The following is an 18,268-nucleotide window of genomic DNA, read 5'->3' as shown; positions in this document are numbered from 1 at the left end:
TGACCTGCTCGATAGGATAGGGGAGAAAAATTCTCCCACGAAAATGATCCTCTATTTTCTAGACCTGCTTATGTCGGCGAGCGTATCCTTGAAGGATCTCAATTATCTCATTTGTTAACTCGCTAATTTGTTATATTCACGATACGATTTGAATATTTTCATTGTTTATATGCTTCACGAGTCGAAGAAATGTGTGTTTGTCGGGCTGGAATTGATTAGTGCAAATATAAGGAATAAATACACAGCGCACAAAAAAATTAACGCACATTCTGAAAATCTCAATTTTAATGAAAGTTAACTCTACATTGACTCTATAACTTAGTTTTTATGTTTTCTGGGGAAGGTTTTGAACGAAACAAGACCCATTAAATGGAAGAAAAATTCAGGATTTCACCGAATCTTATGTGAAAGAAGGGAAATGAACAATTTTCAAAATACTGAAATGCTGATAAGTGATTTAATACTTGGTATTGCCACCCCTTGCGTTAATTACAGCTCGGCAACGACGGTTCATACTCTTAAAATCTTAAAATGTTCTGATCTAATCCTTCCCAGATTTCTCCGAGTTGGATTCCTAAGTCATTAAGAGTACCTGGATGATTTTCTGAACTTCTCAGCCTTCTATTAGTTCTATTGAAGTTGTCCCAAATATGCTCAATCGGATTGAGATCTGGACTTCTTGCTGACAATTCCATTCGAGAGACTTCAACCTCTTCAAGGTACCTACTCCTGAACGATGCGCGCACGATGGGGTCTGGCATTATCTTCCATAAAAATGAAATTTTCACCAATGTATGAGGCAAATGGCACTACATGCTCTTCAAGAATGTTCCTTATATACTTATCAGCATTTATAGCTCCATTATCAACGACCACTAGGTCTATATGCGAGCAGTGAAAGATATTCCACCCCATACCATAATCGATCCTCCCCCGAAACCAGGGGGGAACGTCGATCACAATGGTAGATGCAGAATCTAGACTCATCTGTGAAGAGAACTCTTTCCCAATCGGCCTCTTCCCAATGGATATGCTCTCTCGCAAAATCCAAACGCGCCCTTCGATGGGGCGACACGAGGCCTTAAATTATATTCTCTGAGGCGATTTCTTATTGTCTGAGTACTAATTTGCACCTCATGAGTTTGCTCAAGCTGAATTTGAAGGAGGCGAGCGGTTGCAGTTGTTACCAGTGGTCTACCCTGTCCTGGTCTTCGGACATTCATACCTGTCTCCCTGAATCGCTGCAACATTCTGGACACACTTGTATGGGAAACTCCAAACCCTTCTGTAATTCTTGTGTATGTCCACCCATCTTTTCGCAAACTACCGCTTGGCACATTCCTCTTGGATCAAATTGCGTGTTTCGCGTTGCATATCGATCGAGTGTAGAAAATCAACGAAAGAAAAACTATTGATCACTAAAATTGATCGAGAACAACTGATTTTAGAATGGAGCCAATACATTCAAAATCTGATAATATCATCTATTCTTATTCTTGCTGGGAAAAAACATCTGTATTGAAGAAAACCGTTGAAAGTGGATAACATATGCATGCTGATATATCTTGTGTTCGAAAAAGATATCCTTCATTTCCTTCAATAAAACCGTTTGTGAGATTTGTGAGGACTAAAAATATTTTTTTTTTCATATTTATTCATCAGCCTCTATCTTTTAAACCGAGCTTATCCGGAAAAAATGCTAAACGAAAAAAGTTAAAGTATTTCGAAGATATTTGTTGTTGCTTTTCCTCACCTAGTTTCATCCACAAGCTTCGTTGCAACCCCCCTACCCCTCATACAAGGATCCACCGAAAGTATCTTGACGGTCATCGCCTTGTCGATATCGGGATATTTCCCAAAAATATCGCACTGTACAGTGTTGTACAGCAGGAAATCCAAGATCATTTGGAATTTGGGGCTGTCCACGTATGATTTCTCGTTTGGATCATCCTTGCCAACTATGCCGTTCATGGAAAAAGCCACTAATTTACCGTCTGCCACTGCCTTGACCGATGTGCCTTCTTCCAAAGTCGACAAGATGTAGGCCTCAAGGTCCGAGCACTTGCCATCTGGTCCGGTTAGACCGATGTATTCATTCAGCGGTTCATCGCGGTTGAAAAATCTCCTTGCCAGGTCTATAACGCTGCTTTTGTCTTCTTCTTCGATAACCCTTACCTCAAAATCGCTATCCGTGGAGTCCTCTGACATACTGCGACTCTGAAACAAGGAAATGACTGTGAATATGGCACAGTACATTCACTGACAGATTTGGCATGAAGACTGTTGAAGAACTCTGGGTTGAATTCCACAGAATTTTTTTAATATTGGGGGTGAGAACCACTTTCTGTAGCTGCAGAAAGCCACTGTATGCCACTAGTGCAGGGTATTTTTTCTTGTTGTACAGGGTGTGAATGCAAGAAGGAATTTCGGAATAGAAGAGAGCCTAACAAAGTTTTTTGTTATGCTGGGTGGATTTTTAGGTCAGCACCTAGTCTTTGCCACTTTTTACATACAATGCGTTGGCTATACGGGGTAAGCCTTTGATTCGTACAAATATATTAACAGAAAATTCTTGAGGTCATAAGAAACACTTTTTATCCTCACTATTTTTTCTGAATCGACTCGGTTCAAAAGATACAGGCTGTTGAAAAACCATAAAAATGTTATTTTTAGTTCTATCTCACAAACGGTTTCATCGAAATGAATAAATTTCAGAAAATAGTTTCTCATTTATTCGATTAACCTTCTTCGAACACAAGATATCACCCACGTCTTCCAGTTTTATCATTATGACCATAAAAATACAAGAAATTCAAAGAACCCAACTCTTGAAACTAAGTTGGACGTTCTCTAATGAATATTTGGACGTTTTGTAAAATAAAAGTACATATTCCCCATATATACTCGTATAATGCACCGTTTTCGAGTAATTTGATGTTCAAAAATAAAAAAATATCTGTGAAATTCCAAATATTGGGTATTTAGTCCGAATGCAACTCTTTTTAAAATACCCACATATGTGGTGACACAGTTCACAATGAAAACTCAGAAAAGAAGTGTTTCTTTTGACCTCAAGAATCTACTAATATTTGTACTATACAAATATGGCCATTTCATGAAATCAGGTTTTCCTTCAAACTCTAGCTAAAACTATATTTATTTATCTCTGCACTCGTTTGTAATTTTTTCTATACATTGCGTTGCTAAGGAAATACCACTATTTTATTAATATGTATCTGTCTTTCTCTTGAAAATCGTCTATTTTTATGGAAAAATAGCAAATAACATCCATACCTACTTCATCAAGGTTATCTTTTAATTGAAATGATCATTCCATATAGATTCAAAATTTTCTATTGAACTGATGAAAGTTTTCATTTTGAGCATTCTTACGAGTAAGGAAGAGCAAAAACTCACTAAAAATTCTCGTTCTGTCAGATATTTCCCTTTTTTACTTCACTTCGATCTGAACTTCCATGGATTGAGCTTATTTCATTTATAGCTACTACGTTCAAAGGGATGAAACATTTATCAACAGAATATTTCCACTCGCCTTTTATTTTCTCCCCATTCATAATTTGCTGATAATTTGAATCTTTACCAAGAAAATGGTACAGTAGAAGCTACGTTAGACACAGAAGATCGACCTTCAAATTTCCATAGCCAACTTGATAACGAATCTTTTTGAACACACGTTAGTAACTTTTTCCTAGTGCTTTCAGTCGGAGATGCAGTATTGTGGGTTGATAATGCCAATACATTATTTTTTTCATTATATTTTATGCTTGCAAGAAGGAGATACAAAGATAACAGAATAATGGCGAAGAAAATTGAAATAGTAACGGTCTATTTGATGGACCATAACGTTGTGTGCTCAAGTATTGAAGAGATACGTCGATTATAGTTTTCACGATACCCTTCATTTTGTTGGTGATATTTCCTGCATATCTGGGAGCCTATGATTACCGCATTTCAAATGAAAATATAACATCGATTCGAACAGGTCTCAAATAAATTATGGATTTATACGTTTTCTACAACTGGATGATTGACAAGGTGAACCGTTTCACCTTGAGCTTTCAGATTTGAAATAATTTTTTCAGGTTCAAATAAATTTTACTCTGTGAGTTATTCATTATTTACATTTCTTGTAGTTTTTATTTCAGTTTTACCTGCACGATACGGTTTTATTGAATTCCACGTCATGAAATAGGTTGGTTCTGTATGTGTAACTATTAATTATTATTTCAATTAGTTGTCTACATGTCTACTTTCATTCGTTACTATCAAACTATACGATTGAACCAATATAATTCATTGTAAACTGTGCAGAAGCATCCCAACCTAATAGATTACAACATACCAGTCTGAAGACAATGCAGAGAAAAATGGAAAACCTTTTCACGATCACATTTTAGCACTTAAGATTTGAAGGCAAGTGATTTATAAATTTCACAACCCTTAACTGGCAACTTTTTCGTTTCTGACCAATAATAACGAACAGAATGGAGAAAGGGGTACAAAAATTTCATTGCGCATGCAGATTGTATTGTTTGTATTGTTACCCCCTTTCATATCAAATTTCTGCTATTCCTAAGTAGTCCAAAGAGCGAGCAAACTGACCCACTGTTCCTAGAGCTGTGGAATTGTGGAAAAAGACAGAGGGGTGAAGCTTTTAAGTATGATCCGATCATCGAAAAACTGTGAAAAATTCTTATGAAAGGAATATTCAACAAAAAGTTGAAATCTCAAGATGAGTACTGAGAGGGTATCTGTCTATCCTGAAAATTATTAATGGTAGTAGCCAAGGTTTTGGAGAATAACCTTATTTTATATAACACTTATCGATAACTGCGTTGTATGAAAAAATAAATCTCAACATTCCATTTACCATCTGAAGGTCTGAATGTTTTCATTTCATAGGATTAAAAACATCACGTGTGGTTTATTCGCAAGAAAGTGCTTCTGATTATTGCTCTGCTTGTATCAGTTTTAGTCATTTGTACCTTCATCATAATTTATTATGTCGATACGGTCATTTTCTCTCAATATAAATAATTATATGTGCTGTACGATCTACTAGCTCTAACAACAAGAAAATTTCCAGATACTACCATACGTCGACCTCACTATTTTTAATTATTAAAAATCTATTTAGAATAATTCGTAACGGACAGCTTATTCACAATAAATCTCAGGTCCTTTTCATAGCTGAATCCAGTGAATTTTTAGAGGTTCTTCGGCCTTCACAACAAGACACTCCACCCTTGAAAACACCCTATATGGCGACAATAGTTGAAGGTTGTTGCAATAACAGACCTCTCCTGAAGAGAACGTATCCTTTACTGACCCATATATCGATTGAATCCAAGCTGATGGTTGAATTGTGTAACGCATAATGGGAAAAGCGTAATTTCAAGCAGAAACCTCGAAATTTTCCTATTCAACGTAGTTGCCCGGTTGAACCGTTGCTAAGGGTAACATCTGTTGATGGAGGCAAGATTATCTCTTTTCATCAACAGAAGCCAAAAATGGATTTTCACTCATCCTTGAATTGATGAAGTTTTTCTGTGTTCCATAGTGAAAAATTCAAGAATAAAACTGAAGGAATTTCGTCTGCAGTCATTTCAAAAGCAAAATTGTAATCTGCAGAAAATCTTTAGTAACGTGCGTTAAAAAAAATTTTTAAGGTCGAAATTCTGTCATTCATTGGTAAATTGTCAGATTTTTGTCTCAACATCGATCGATTAAATCTGTAATTATTTTTTTAATAACTTCTGAGGGGTTTTTCCCTCATTTTTCTCAAGTGGTTGGAAAAAGAGTACCCAAAACATTTTTGGAATAAGCCAACAATGTTTAATGATAGGTAACAGGAGACCATTGCTTTCGCCATTTTGCATCTAAGGCAAGTAAATCTAGCGAGTTACCTAGATCACATGCCGAATACGTTTGTTTCGAACTTACAAATACGTTTTTGTCAAATTTTGATTATTTTCTCGAAGTATATGATTTGATTTGAGTTGCTTCATAAAAACAGTTTTATTGAGAAACTGTCAGAAAACAGACATATCAAATGTGCACATTTAAAAAACACCTCATCATTAATGAAAGTAGATTGTGATAAAATTCAATAATGGGGAAAAAATTGATTATAAACCGATGCCCAAGCCTATCTAAAATTATAAAAATTCATATATGCATTGAACTACCTCTGAATCACCTGATTCAGTTTATTACCTGAAGGTATATATGTACAAGTGTAACTGTCTTTCAAATGAATCATAATTCAATTCAAATGTTAATAAAATGAAAATATCGGTGATTTAATTTTCAAATTATTACTCAACTAGAGATATTCTTGTCCTGCTCATGTTGAATTCAATCATTTGTACATTCGCAATAATTTTTATACCGATACAGTTTTTTCTATTATATCTATTATTATCTGTTTTCTAAGAACGACATAAGGTATTTTCCTGGTGGGATTGCAAACACATATTTTCTGAATTTGAACATCACCGTTCTTCTGGTAGTTTGTGAAATTTAATATGAATTATTTTTGATAGTTTTTGCTCAACTATTTTTAGAGAAAGCCTGGAGCGTGTATTTAATTTCGGTTCCCATACAGAACGACTAGTCAAGTTAATGAAAATTTGAACAGGGGAAGAATCAGACAACCAACTTATGTGAAAAATTCGTAGCATTCAACAAGCAACGGAAACTTAAAGTTGTTTTTGAGAATATTTTTACTTGTTTGAAAGTAACATTTTAACGGGAATTTTCTTCAAATTATACTTGAAGCAAAGCCATTCGATTATAACTGTTTTACTCCAGAGAAAGGTAGTGTTTAATTGTTTTATTCATTACACATCATAACAAATCCCTTTCTTCTATCCAATGATCTACGCCTATAAAATGTCATATCAATATCGCTGCTTGAATGTTGTTCTTCCATATTTAAGGTTCTTATGTAGAGGCTTTGGTATGAATTTTTCACTAGCAGCATACCGCAATGCTTCAACGTAACAATGAAGAAACTGAATACAACCAAGAATATCAATTGGGAACAGGAAAAGGTATTCCATTTCTGAGATATTTCAAGGCAGCCTTTAACTGTTATGCGTTATCAACATCACAAAGCTCAAAAAGTATTTTCGCAAGAAAACACACGTATAGGTATTCTGGTTATAAAGTGCTGTACCATTTAAGCCTCTGGGAATATTTTTCGAAAAATTTCAGAAAGAATTATCGAATACAACCTCAAAAAATCTGAGATGGATATTTCCCTCAAATGTACATCTATTTCTGGTTCACAGGGTTTCAAGTTTTTGGCTATATCTACTTAACTTGAAGGTTGAGAATTTTAGAGTAAAACACCCAGTTTTTGTTGTGGTAGTTACTTAGTAACAGAAAAGTGAATATTTCATAACAGTATTTTCAGATGAGAATAACATATCTGGTCAGTTCTCTCATTGGGAAAGTTTTTATGTGATAATGATAAGTTTTTCAAAAGTCAATGTCAATGGCTTTACTATTACAAAGGATAAGGAAGTCCCCTAGATGAATCAATTGAAGAATCTGTCCCTAAGCTGCTTATAGTAATTTTCACAATGAAAGCTCATCATTGAATCAAATAAAAGAATAAATTGACTACAAAAGGGGACATCCTCTTAACCACTTCATATCACCACTAAATGATTTACTGGTAGTGATACTTTCATTCAGTTCAAAATTGAATTATCTGTGTTTCGGATATAATGCATTTGATCCTGTTTCAGCCAATCCAAACAATCCATAATCAATTGAATTTTATATTCCTGCCATTTCAGATTCGATGAGCTTTCTCGTAATGGAAACAATTAGAAATTATTTTTCCTCTGTAAATGTTGAACCTTGAATGTATAATAAAATTACGCCTTACTGCCGAAGGATATACATATACGGGCTTCAGTAATTGGTGAACGTTTAATAAACTGTATACAAAAAAATTCCTGTTAAAATTTACCGCTCCGATATACGGGGTGTTCCAACTTCTACAGGGCGATACAAAAATTGAAAAATTCACTTTGTTGAAATCACAATTTTATGACAACTTCCCAAATTTTTGCCAGGCCCAAGTGCAATTTGATCTGACATTGAGGAAAAGACCAATTTTTCTTTCCTTCTGGAGAAAATTATTTTTTCGAATGATTTCTTCTCAGTAAGAAATCTGATTGAAAAGGGAAATGATCCAATGACTGTCCATATTACTGAACTAATTCTTGAATACTCTTGAGGACTTGAGATACAGTATTTATTTCTAAAAAAATTATCGAAGGGTTTCCTGTAGAAAAATTTAAAAATAGCCAAAATATTTACCACATTTCCCTCGAACTTCATGTTGCCGAATTTTTCGGTCAAATAGTTGGATTGCAGTCGCACCGACATTTTCGATTTCCACCACTTCACGTAACTATAATGCAAAAATATCCTCCGGTCTGCTTATCCGCTGTTCGAACCAATACATTCACTGCGATTGTGTGGCTCTGATCCGGTAAAAGCTGGCGCTTTTATAATATTCCTGATGCTCCATCCCGAGCTGCGATATCAAGAGGAAAAACAGCGATACGCACACTCCGGGATTTCAAGACCAACTTGATTTGTTTTTTCGCTTATTAGCCCCTCAAAAATGATCCCAAAGACAGAGATTTCGATGAAGAGAACATTAAATATGAATCATGAGAAATTGTGTATGTTCAGGTCGTTTTTTTTTTTGAAAATTACGAAAATATGAGGTTGACATGAGGAGTAGGATGAACTCTATGGAATTTCCAATCGAATGATGACATCTGGAAGGTCACGCAGAACTGATTTTGAGAAATCAGCAAAATTTTCGGTAGGAACCAAAAGTAATCGCTTTTTAAGTCAAAAGGTCAAAAATGAATTGATTTGATAAAATCTTTCGGTCGTAGAGGTCAAGGGTAGTACATCTTTTTCAATAAAAACCATTTCTGTCATCCTTTTGCCGAGCAACCACGAGCTCGATGTGGTAGTGCACTCTGGAAAATAAATTTCCACAATTTTGGTACTCAACTATAGATTAGGAATCAATTACTAACTCATTTCAAGGGATTTATTCCTGCTTAATAATAATCTGCGCTACGTTAATGAAATCATTGGAAAGAATATTGAAGTAGGTGAATTAAAAAATATGATCCATGGGGATGTTTTGTTTTTAACCGTTTATCTATGCATATCTGTTAAGTATTCGGTTCATAGGGATGACAAAACCAACTTATACCAACGAGAATTATACAGGGTGTTCCTAAATTGGAGGAGATTCCTTGGGTAATTTCAAGATGAAAAAATCTGATAAAGATGGGGCCCCAAAGAATTTATTTTCGAGATTCAGGGTGTTTTTTTCAAGTTTTTCTCTTCTACTTTCTACACTTCACAAGATACTCAACACAAAAGTTATGATGTATCAAAACTAACAATAAACTTTTCACCACAGCTTACTAAGTGAATTTTTATGATAATTTGCACTTTTCTGGGGATTTTGAGGAAATTGTTGAAATTTTTTTATCGAAATCGGTAGCAATTACGATAAAACCACAAGAGACCATAAAGTTTACTATAACAACAAAGCTTCTTTTTCCTTTTTTTTTCAGATAAACAGTGGTTGGCCAAAAAAAAAAAGTTCTAGATGAAAACAGGGGTTCTGTGTTCCAGAAAAAATATCACCCTGTATATTTAATATCGAAATTTTCATGTCCCATTGTGTGAACTCTCAATTGAAATATCTATGTCAAATTTCAATTGAATATCTTGGGAAGAGTAGATACTATGAGAAAAAATTTGAAAAAAATTAAAACACTCTGTATCTCTAAAACGAAACCTTTGCGATCCCATATTTATGGGACTTTTCTTCTTGAAATTACTCAAGCAATTCTCCTTTTTCATTTGTACCTCAAATTAAGGAACACCCTCTGTTTTAAAATTGAAGTAAACGAGACTTGAGTCGAAATTAAAACTGTTAAAATAGAGAAGTTGTCTTATACTCATACAGAAGATACTAGCCACTAAATCGGAGTTCATCTAAATGCAAATTTTGAGTAGTCAACCGACGTACTATAAAATTCGATTTAATCGATTCTCAATAGCTTGTCACCTTTTCTCAATTGTTTGATACTTTGCGAATCGTAAAGCATCGAGTGATACAAATCGTTAATGAGCTGTAAAATGAATGGTGAAGTTGAAGGTTGCCTTGAAGGTTACGTATCTACAATTGTCTCCTACCGAAATATCACCACAATATCAATTAATACGTAGGTACTTTTATGGCAGCTGTTTCTGCTTCAAATGCTAACCTCATATCTATTACTCTCCCAATGCAATGAACCAGTCAAAACGTAAACTTTTCATTTTATGACTCACAACCCAGGCAACCCTTTCAAATGATCATGCCGATAAGGAATTCTGCAATATATTCTGTTAGTACTGAGTTTTTAAATATGACAGATTCGCAGGATATTGTAGAAGTTCTCATGAAAAGGTTTCTTTGGAGAAAATCATCGATCATCGGCTCTTGAATTGAATTGAAACAAATTACCGAAGCACAAAGAGATTGAGACTATGATGTCAAAAATACAATTTCGAAATTGCTGTTGATACAATGTTTTGTGTCCAGTACTCCAGTAGATGATAAGGATAAACTGAAATTTGTTTATTGTTTGCTTTTTGGAAATTATTAATTTTTCTTCACCAATTTTGTTTTCGTTTTTCTGATTCAAGTCATAGTGGGCGTTGTTGATTTCATAAATTTTCCACAAAAACACTAGAAATATCATTGAGTATTTGAAGAATCCAAAAATAACACCAACACAAGAGTCAGATTGATTAAATCTTGCAAAAACTTCCACTTCCCGATAGAAATGTAACAAAGACAGCTCACTGATTCAGTTATGAAACATCCGAAAGAAATCAACCATTCAATAATTCAATGCCAAGGTTAAGACCTTTCATCTAGCTTATTAGAATTTGATAAATCATTATTATATCCATTGATCTCTAAAAAAGGACAAATATCGTCAAAATATGTTTGAAATTTTACATGATGAGTGCAAGGGGCACCTCTAAAATTTTTCCCTGTTTATATTATACCATTGAAATATTGATTTTTGATAGCTTTCCAAGGAAAAGATGAAAAATTGATTTTCAGGTTCCATCTTTAGGGGGCTGTATCTAACAGGGACTGCTCAAAAAAAGTATATGAAGACCCACACTAGTTGTACACAAGGAATCACCTCTTAATTCATTAACACCTTGTATAAACTATTGAATTATGATGTAACCTAGATACATAGACTTCCTCTGGTTCATCGGTGGTTGAATTAGAGGGACAAGTCATGACAATTTCGCGGTTCACTCCATCTAGCAGACATTTTCGCATTGCATGTAATTGAAATATCCTTGCTTAATACCATTGCGTATTAATACTCGATGGTAGTGCAATGGAATTCGGAATCACCAATTTCTATTACTATTACAGCGTGAGTAATTGCCAAGTTCAATATCATGGGAGCTACGAACATCAGTTAGTACTCTTATCTGAATATAGTATGTAATTAGCGTACATACGGAATTTTAGGTTAATTACATCACCTCCGTCAAAATAGAGGAAAATGCAACTGGATAATGACTGGAATGTACCCGTAGATAGGCACTTGAAATATGTGCGTGTCTGGCAGTATTGTTCGTGTGAAGGTTCCATAAATTCTGTGATATAATTCCAGTCTATTTGAAATAGGGACCAAATGAGGCTGAATGTAACACTTCTATACAGGGTGAGTTTTTGACTCGTTCAAATATTTCAACAGTAGATTCTTGAGGTCAAAAGAAACCCTTTTTTTCCGAATCTGCTCGGTTTCAAAGCTGAATCTTCTTCGAACACAAGATTATCCACTTCTTCCAGTTTTCTCATTATTGCCATTACGTACCATAAAAACACCAAAAATTCTTAGAACCAAACTCTTGAAACTAAGTTGTACGCTATCTAATGCATATTTGAACTTTTTTTTCGAGTAGGTATTTGATGTTCAAAAATCTGAAAGTATTTGTGATATTTGAAAAATTTTGTACTTTAGCTGAATACAACTCTGTTTAAAAGATCCTCAGATGTGTCGTGTCACTCGTGTCACAGATTAAGCTAGTTTTTCTGAAGGTAGTTTTGTTTTTCCAGGGGTGGCACAGCTCGTTATGAAAATTTAAAATGGCTATATCTTTTTATAAGGGCCGGATCGGAAAACATGATACAGGAAAAAAGTGCTTCTTTTGACCTCAAGATTCTACTGTTATTCTATTTGTACGAGTTAAAGACTCAGCCTGTATACATGGTTGTGTTCAGGGTTTCGTCATATATTTAGTTGCTCTATATGGTTTCAAATTTTGACCAGCTATACCAGAATCACCCTGTATAGCTGAAATTTATTTGGGAGACAATCGATAACTCGGGAATTCTGATTCTGTACCACAAAATTAGAATGGCTTATATGAATTCACTGTCGTGAATTTCCTGAGATGCTTCGAAGCAATGTTAATGCTCCAGATTTAGGTAAATCCAAAATCCAACTCCAATAAAATTCGACCGCAGGTAAAATTTCTTGCTCCTTGGAATTTTCAAATGATTCGACTATGGTTTCACTCAGATTTTGTTTCATTTTTCTCACTGTTTTCTTCTACATCTTCTATATGCATATATAAATTGAAAAAAGTGAGATCTCAATAAGTGAATGACATGAATTTGAACTTCTCTTCTGGAGTCTGTTTTCGTTCTCCCTTGTGTAGTTTCCGAACCAAATATGGGTGGGTATGATTTTTTCCGCATGCATTTTTTCGAAGTTTCTTGTATTGATATATGTAACAAAAATAGAACAGGTTGTATATGACACAAATTCTTGACGTTTATTATTCATTCATTGGAACAAATTTATGATCTTGTACCTATAGAATTGAAGGTTGAACATACAAATTATTCCTCTCTTAGATTATTTTTCATTCAAAATTGGGAAAAAAAAGATTTCTTCTATAAGATTCATTTTCGAAGAGTCTTTCAAGTTGATGATTCTTTCTAGAATTGAATGAACTGTGAGTATTATGAATTCTAGGTACTCATTTTATGATGCACGAAGTTGATGCCTCTGTTCTTTGGCGATCAGCAAGTAAAAGAGGTTGTAATTTTTTTCCACTATAGGGTCCAGGTTTTCGAGATTCGAAAACTTATGATTCCGTAGAGATTTTCGAAAAAAATCTTGGAAAAGACGCGTTTTTCATCGGTCTTGAAGTAAATCCTTCTCAAGGAATTCACTATGTATTAAGTCATGCGTTCGGAACAATTCATCTTGTTATTTACAATGTATGAGTAAATGGTTTATGGCCAATTGTATCTTTCATCGGCGAAAGGTCTCCTTGAAGATGGTCATTTCGTTTTTTCCGGTGTTAATTGACGATCTCTCTTGTCTAAGATAACACGGTTTGTACAGGGTGTCCGACAGAAAAAGACCCTATACCTTATATGCAAATCTAAAGGAGCTACTGAAAAAATTTTCAAGTGAAATTAGTTCCGAATAAATCAGTGTAATAATTCGCTAATACAATCAGACTAACTCATTTGTGTACAGAGTGGCAATACAAAGTTACCTTTTTTTTTAATGTATTATACACCCTATATTACATTCGACAATTGAATAGAGCTTAAAAAATCAAACATTTAGTTTGCCAACTTGACCGAATTGGTTTTAGAGTGTTTTTATTGGAAGCACAATTAGAGACACGACGTATATTATACAGGGTGAGTCTTTGACTCGTAAAAATCTCGATTTAAAAGTTACAGGCTGTTGAAAATCCATATAAAAATGTTTTTTTTAGTTCTATCTCACAAACGGTCTTAAAAAGAGTTGCATTCGGTCAAAGTACCCAATTTTTCGAATTTAGTATAGATGTTTTTTATTTTTGAACATCAAATTAGTCAAAAACGGAGCATTATACGAGAAAATATGAAGAATACTTTTATTTTACAAAAAGTTCAAAAATTCATTAGGTAGCGATCGACTTATATAGTTTCAAGTGTTGGTATAGAGAAAACTGGAAGACGTCGGTGATATCTTTTGTTCGTTTTTCTTCATCAAATGAATGAAAAACTGATGTATTCTGATTTTCCTTTGATAAAACCGTTTGTGAGATACCTAGAACTGAAATTAACATTTTTTATGGTTTTTCAACAACCGATTCGAAAAAAATGGTGAAGGAAAAAGTGTTTCTTTTGATCTCACAAAAAATTTTATCAAATGAAATGAATTCTGGAATATAGTTTTCATTTATTTGATGTATCTTTTTCGAACACTAGATATCAGCCACGTCTTCCAGGTTTCTCATTATGACCATTACGTACCATCAAAATAACAAAATTCAAAGAACCCAACTTTTGAAACTAAGTTGAACCCTATCTAATGAATATTTGAAGGTTTTGTGAAATAAAAGTTCTCTTCATATTTTCTCTTATAATGCGCCGTTTTCGAGTAATTCGATGTACAAAAATTTAAAAGTATCTGTGAAATTTGAAAAATTGGGTACTTTGGCTGAATACGAAACTCTGTTTAAAAGATCCACAGATGAGTAAGTGGTGTCACAGATTAAGCTAATTATTCTGGAAGTAATTTCGTTTTTCTATGGCACAGCTCATTATTCAAACTTACTGACTATATCTTTTCATTAGGGCCTAAGCGGAAAAGGGGGTATAGAAAAAAAGTGTTTCTTTTGACCTCAAGGATGTACTGTTAAAATATTCATACGAGTCAAAGACTCATCCTGTATATTCTGAATCAGGAAAAAATGGGTCTGGAATATGTGCAAAAAATAAAGTTTATATGTAGTTAAAAAATGAAAGTTACTACCTACTTTATCACTGTGCCTGAAGAATGTCACATTTGTTTTTCGATATCACTGAAACTTATAGGGGCACCAATTCAAATAGCCGAAAAATGACTTTTCACTAATAACTTGATAATAAAAGGATATAGAGGGATTTTTCGAAAATCGGGGTCGGAAACGTGCCATCAATTTTTCTCTAGCTCTTACGGTTACAAAGCTGCCATTCAATCCCATCTATTTTTGCCCACCCTGTATAGAGGGTAGTAGAGTATCCCATTTTGGGCACATTTGCATTTTTCGTTCCAAAATAACGTCTCAGACTTGTTGTTGAAGTTGCACAGTTCTTTGCTGAATTGAATTCAAGAGTAGCAATGAGTTTGGATGCTGAGGGACATAACAGGGTTGATCTGTAACCTTTCTTTTTCAATTTTCCCTCAAGGTCCAAAATGATATTTCGGTGAATCAGACGTAGTTCAATAAAAAAGTTATTCCAATCATCCGAAGTATTCTCCTCCCGAAGCCCACATATATTTTCCACCCCATTTAATATTGCTTCACTGTCTCCGAAATGTAATTCATCTCTCTCAAGTGGCTGATGCCGGAGGCTGGATCGATTTTCCCTCGGGACTCTGCAAATGGAAGAGCAGGAGTCCGTGTTGTTCGGGAAATTTTGTAGGTCGAAATGCCGGCAAACAATCCATTCTACTCCGGAACAACCGTGAAGTTTAGGATGTAAGCAATCAACGCTAAAAGCCCAAAGCTGAGATGAACCGCATTGGCTGTGATGGCGGCTATGAGACGGCAGCATCTCCTGATACGTGTTTCAATTCTATCCACTTATCGTCGAGGTGAAAATTTATGAGCAACAATGAAATAAGACAGAGAAACGGAGGTTTTGAAGGTGATACTTGTTTTTATCAGAAGAAGACTAGCAGACAAGAGTATAGAGTCATCAGTTTTCTTCTAGCTGCTGTAGTTCTCGAGATCCCCTCAGTAGACAACGAATTTTGCCCACCCTGTAAAAAGTTTATCACGGAACTTCAATAAGCGTACTTAACGCTAGCAGCTCAGAGGATCTACAGATAGTGTTGGACACTTATAAACATGCATACGAAGCCTCAGGCCTTAGACTTAGAATATTGACAAAACCAAAATCCTGGTAAGTCCACCAGAAAGCCTCCAAACAGATATCAGCCTGGAGGATGAAACTCTAGAACATGTCGAGCAGTTCAAATACTTGAGAAGCTTCATAAATACTAGGGCTAACTTGGACACAGAAGTACACAACCGTATCAATTCGGCATCATAGGCATTCTGGAAGCTAAAGGGCAGAGTGTTCCAAAATCACGACCTCAATTTCAATACCAAGACAGCTGTCTACAAAGCAATGGTCTTCCCAACGCTTCCTTACGGAAGCGAAAGCTGGACGCCCTACAGGCGACATATGAAACAGCTTGAACAAACGCAACAACGTCATCTAAGACAAATAATGCACATCAGATGGTCTCACAAAGTTTCAAATGCAGAGATCTTGCAGCGCGTGAGTTGTATAACAGTTGAGACTCAAGTAACCAGGACCCGACTCATATGGAACGGCCACATTCTGAGGATGCAAGACACAAGACTCCCCAAAATAGCTCTGTATGGCGAATTCACAGAGGAAGCTCGGAAACCAGGAGGCCAGTATAAGCGGTTCAAGGATATACTGCATCAATCCCTAAAACCAGTAAATGCCAATCATAACTGGGAACAACTAGCGTTAGACTGATCATAGTAGAGGTCTTTGGTCCACAGTTATAATGGAGACTCGAGAAGGATACAGCGGTGGCCAGATCTGGTTGGTGACTATCCATGCCCGGAGTGTGGAAGGATCTATAGGTCACGGTTGGGTCTCTTTAGTCACAGGAGGGCACACAGTCGCAAGTAGACCTGAGAAATTATAAGTTTGATCGCACCGATAGTTCTGTTTTTGAGTCTTTTTGTAGATTTACTCTCGGTAACGGGATACAACAATGAATGATGAAAGAAGATGTCCATACAGTCTTGCCTGGTGCTTATAGGGGGAAGATGTCTCAATTTTTCTACAATGTATACCTCTCAAAGATCGCCAACATTTTGTGATTGTAACAAATATCTTTCAACAAATTCACGAAGTAACTGAGGTTACATAACAATAAACCTATATTTATTTATTTATTTAAGTGGGAAACACTGTGCAACAATTTTGTGTGTCCTATTTTTACCGATCACCTGACAAGGTTTAGGAGTCATAAAAATAAAATGTTTGTCAAGCTAATTAGAAGAAGTAAGTAATGAGGTAAAATTATTATTTTGGAAATAATCGTTATATGTTCGTTATATGCAAAGATTAGAGAGTTAACTCTATAATCTTTGGTTATACGTTACGAGTTCGAAAAACTAACCACGTACAAATGACATCAGGAATTACTGGCTTCACGCATATGACAAAAATCTTTTGCAGTTCCGCCAACTTAATATAATCATGATCACGCTCACTTTGAAGCTGTATAATTTGCGTTGCAAATAATTCTTTACTGAAACGGATCTCAATGAGGCAGATTACATCAGATCGGTGAAGAAGTCTGGTGCATTGTAGTCAAAATAGTACTTGAGTACACAAAGGAACCACTCAAAAAGCGATAGGTACTCTAGGGTACTATACAGAAATACTAGATCAAATTTGGTGAAAAATAGAGTACTATCGGATAAGTGTTAGCTCTGATTTATTCTCATTTTGAGGAAACGAAACAGGTACTAATTTTTAACTCAACTGGATCTCCCTCAATTTTTTTCGAGAGTACTGAAAGCCATGAGTGCTTCATGAAGTTTCTGGTTAGGAGGTACTATAATTAGTATTTTTACTTTTAGCTCTTCTGAGCTAATTGATAGAGGTTTTCCTACCATAACCGAACTAGAACTTCATCGACAGAATTATATCGATATCAGTAAGAAATACCGCCTTGACAAACCCATAAATATGAAGTCGTAATCCGAAACAATGCTCCGAAGCAGAACACAAAAATTCCGATGGAATATTTTATTCGTTCCGATTCCATATCCTGTTGCAGAAAGCGAGTACCGGGTACTACTATAATTTCTTGTGGAGTGACAGTAATTGTAATTAAACTGTACCTTTACCTATGGTGACCCGATAGATTGAGTCTTACACAGCGGGCTGCGAAATTACCCGTATAGATAGAAAGAAATTGAAAATTTGCACACGAAACGAGTAATTCCCTCAGAAATACAGCACTCTATACTTTACTACCCAAATTTCCAATATCTGGCCCAGTTTAGGAGAATTTTTTTTTCACTTTTCATTTTCGAGTTGACTTCGAGG

At 35.2% G+C, this 18,268-nt stretch overlaps 1 protein-coding gene across 2 annotated transcripts in view; it reads right to left on the bottom strand.

Moving 5' to 3' along the window:
• Positions 1-18,268, bottom strand: part of LOC123309990 (arylalkylamine N-acetyltransferase 1-like) — a 30,853-nt gene that overhangs the window by 1,689 nt on the left and 10,896 nt on the right. The window contains exons 1-2 of one of the 2 annotated variants that reach the window (XM_044893326.1): positions 8,359-8,558; positions 1,754-2,217 (exon numbers count right to left, since the gene is read on the bottom strand). In XM_044893326.1, coding sequence (XP_044749261.1) covers positions 1,754-2,217; positions 8,359-8,427 — 533 coding nt within the window. In that variant the 5' untranslated portion in view covers positions 8,428-8,558. Of the gene's footprint in view, positions 1-1,753; positions 2,218-8,358; positions 8,559-18,268 lie in introns of those variants that run through there. The other variant, XM_044893327.1, reaches the window with a different exon arrangement.

Source organism: Coccinella septempunctata, chromosome 3 (assembly GCF_907165205.1).
Source record: "Coccinella septempunctata chromosome 3, icCocSept1.1, whole genome shotgun sequence".
In the NCBI taxonomy this organism is placed as follows: domain Eukaryota; kingdom Metazoa; phylum Arthropoda; class Insecta; order Coleoptera; family Coccinellidae; genus Coccinella; species Coccinella septempunctata.
Note: the sequence above shows the minus strand (reverse complement) of the source record. Positions and strands in the feature narration are given on the sequence as shown.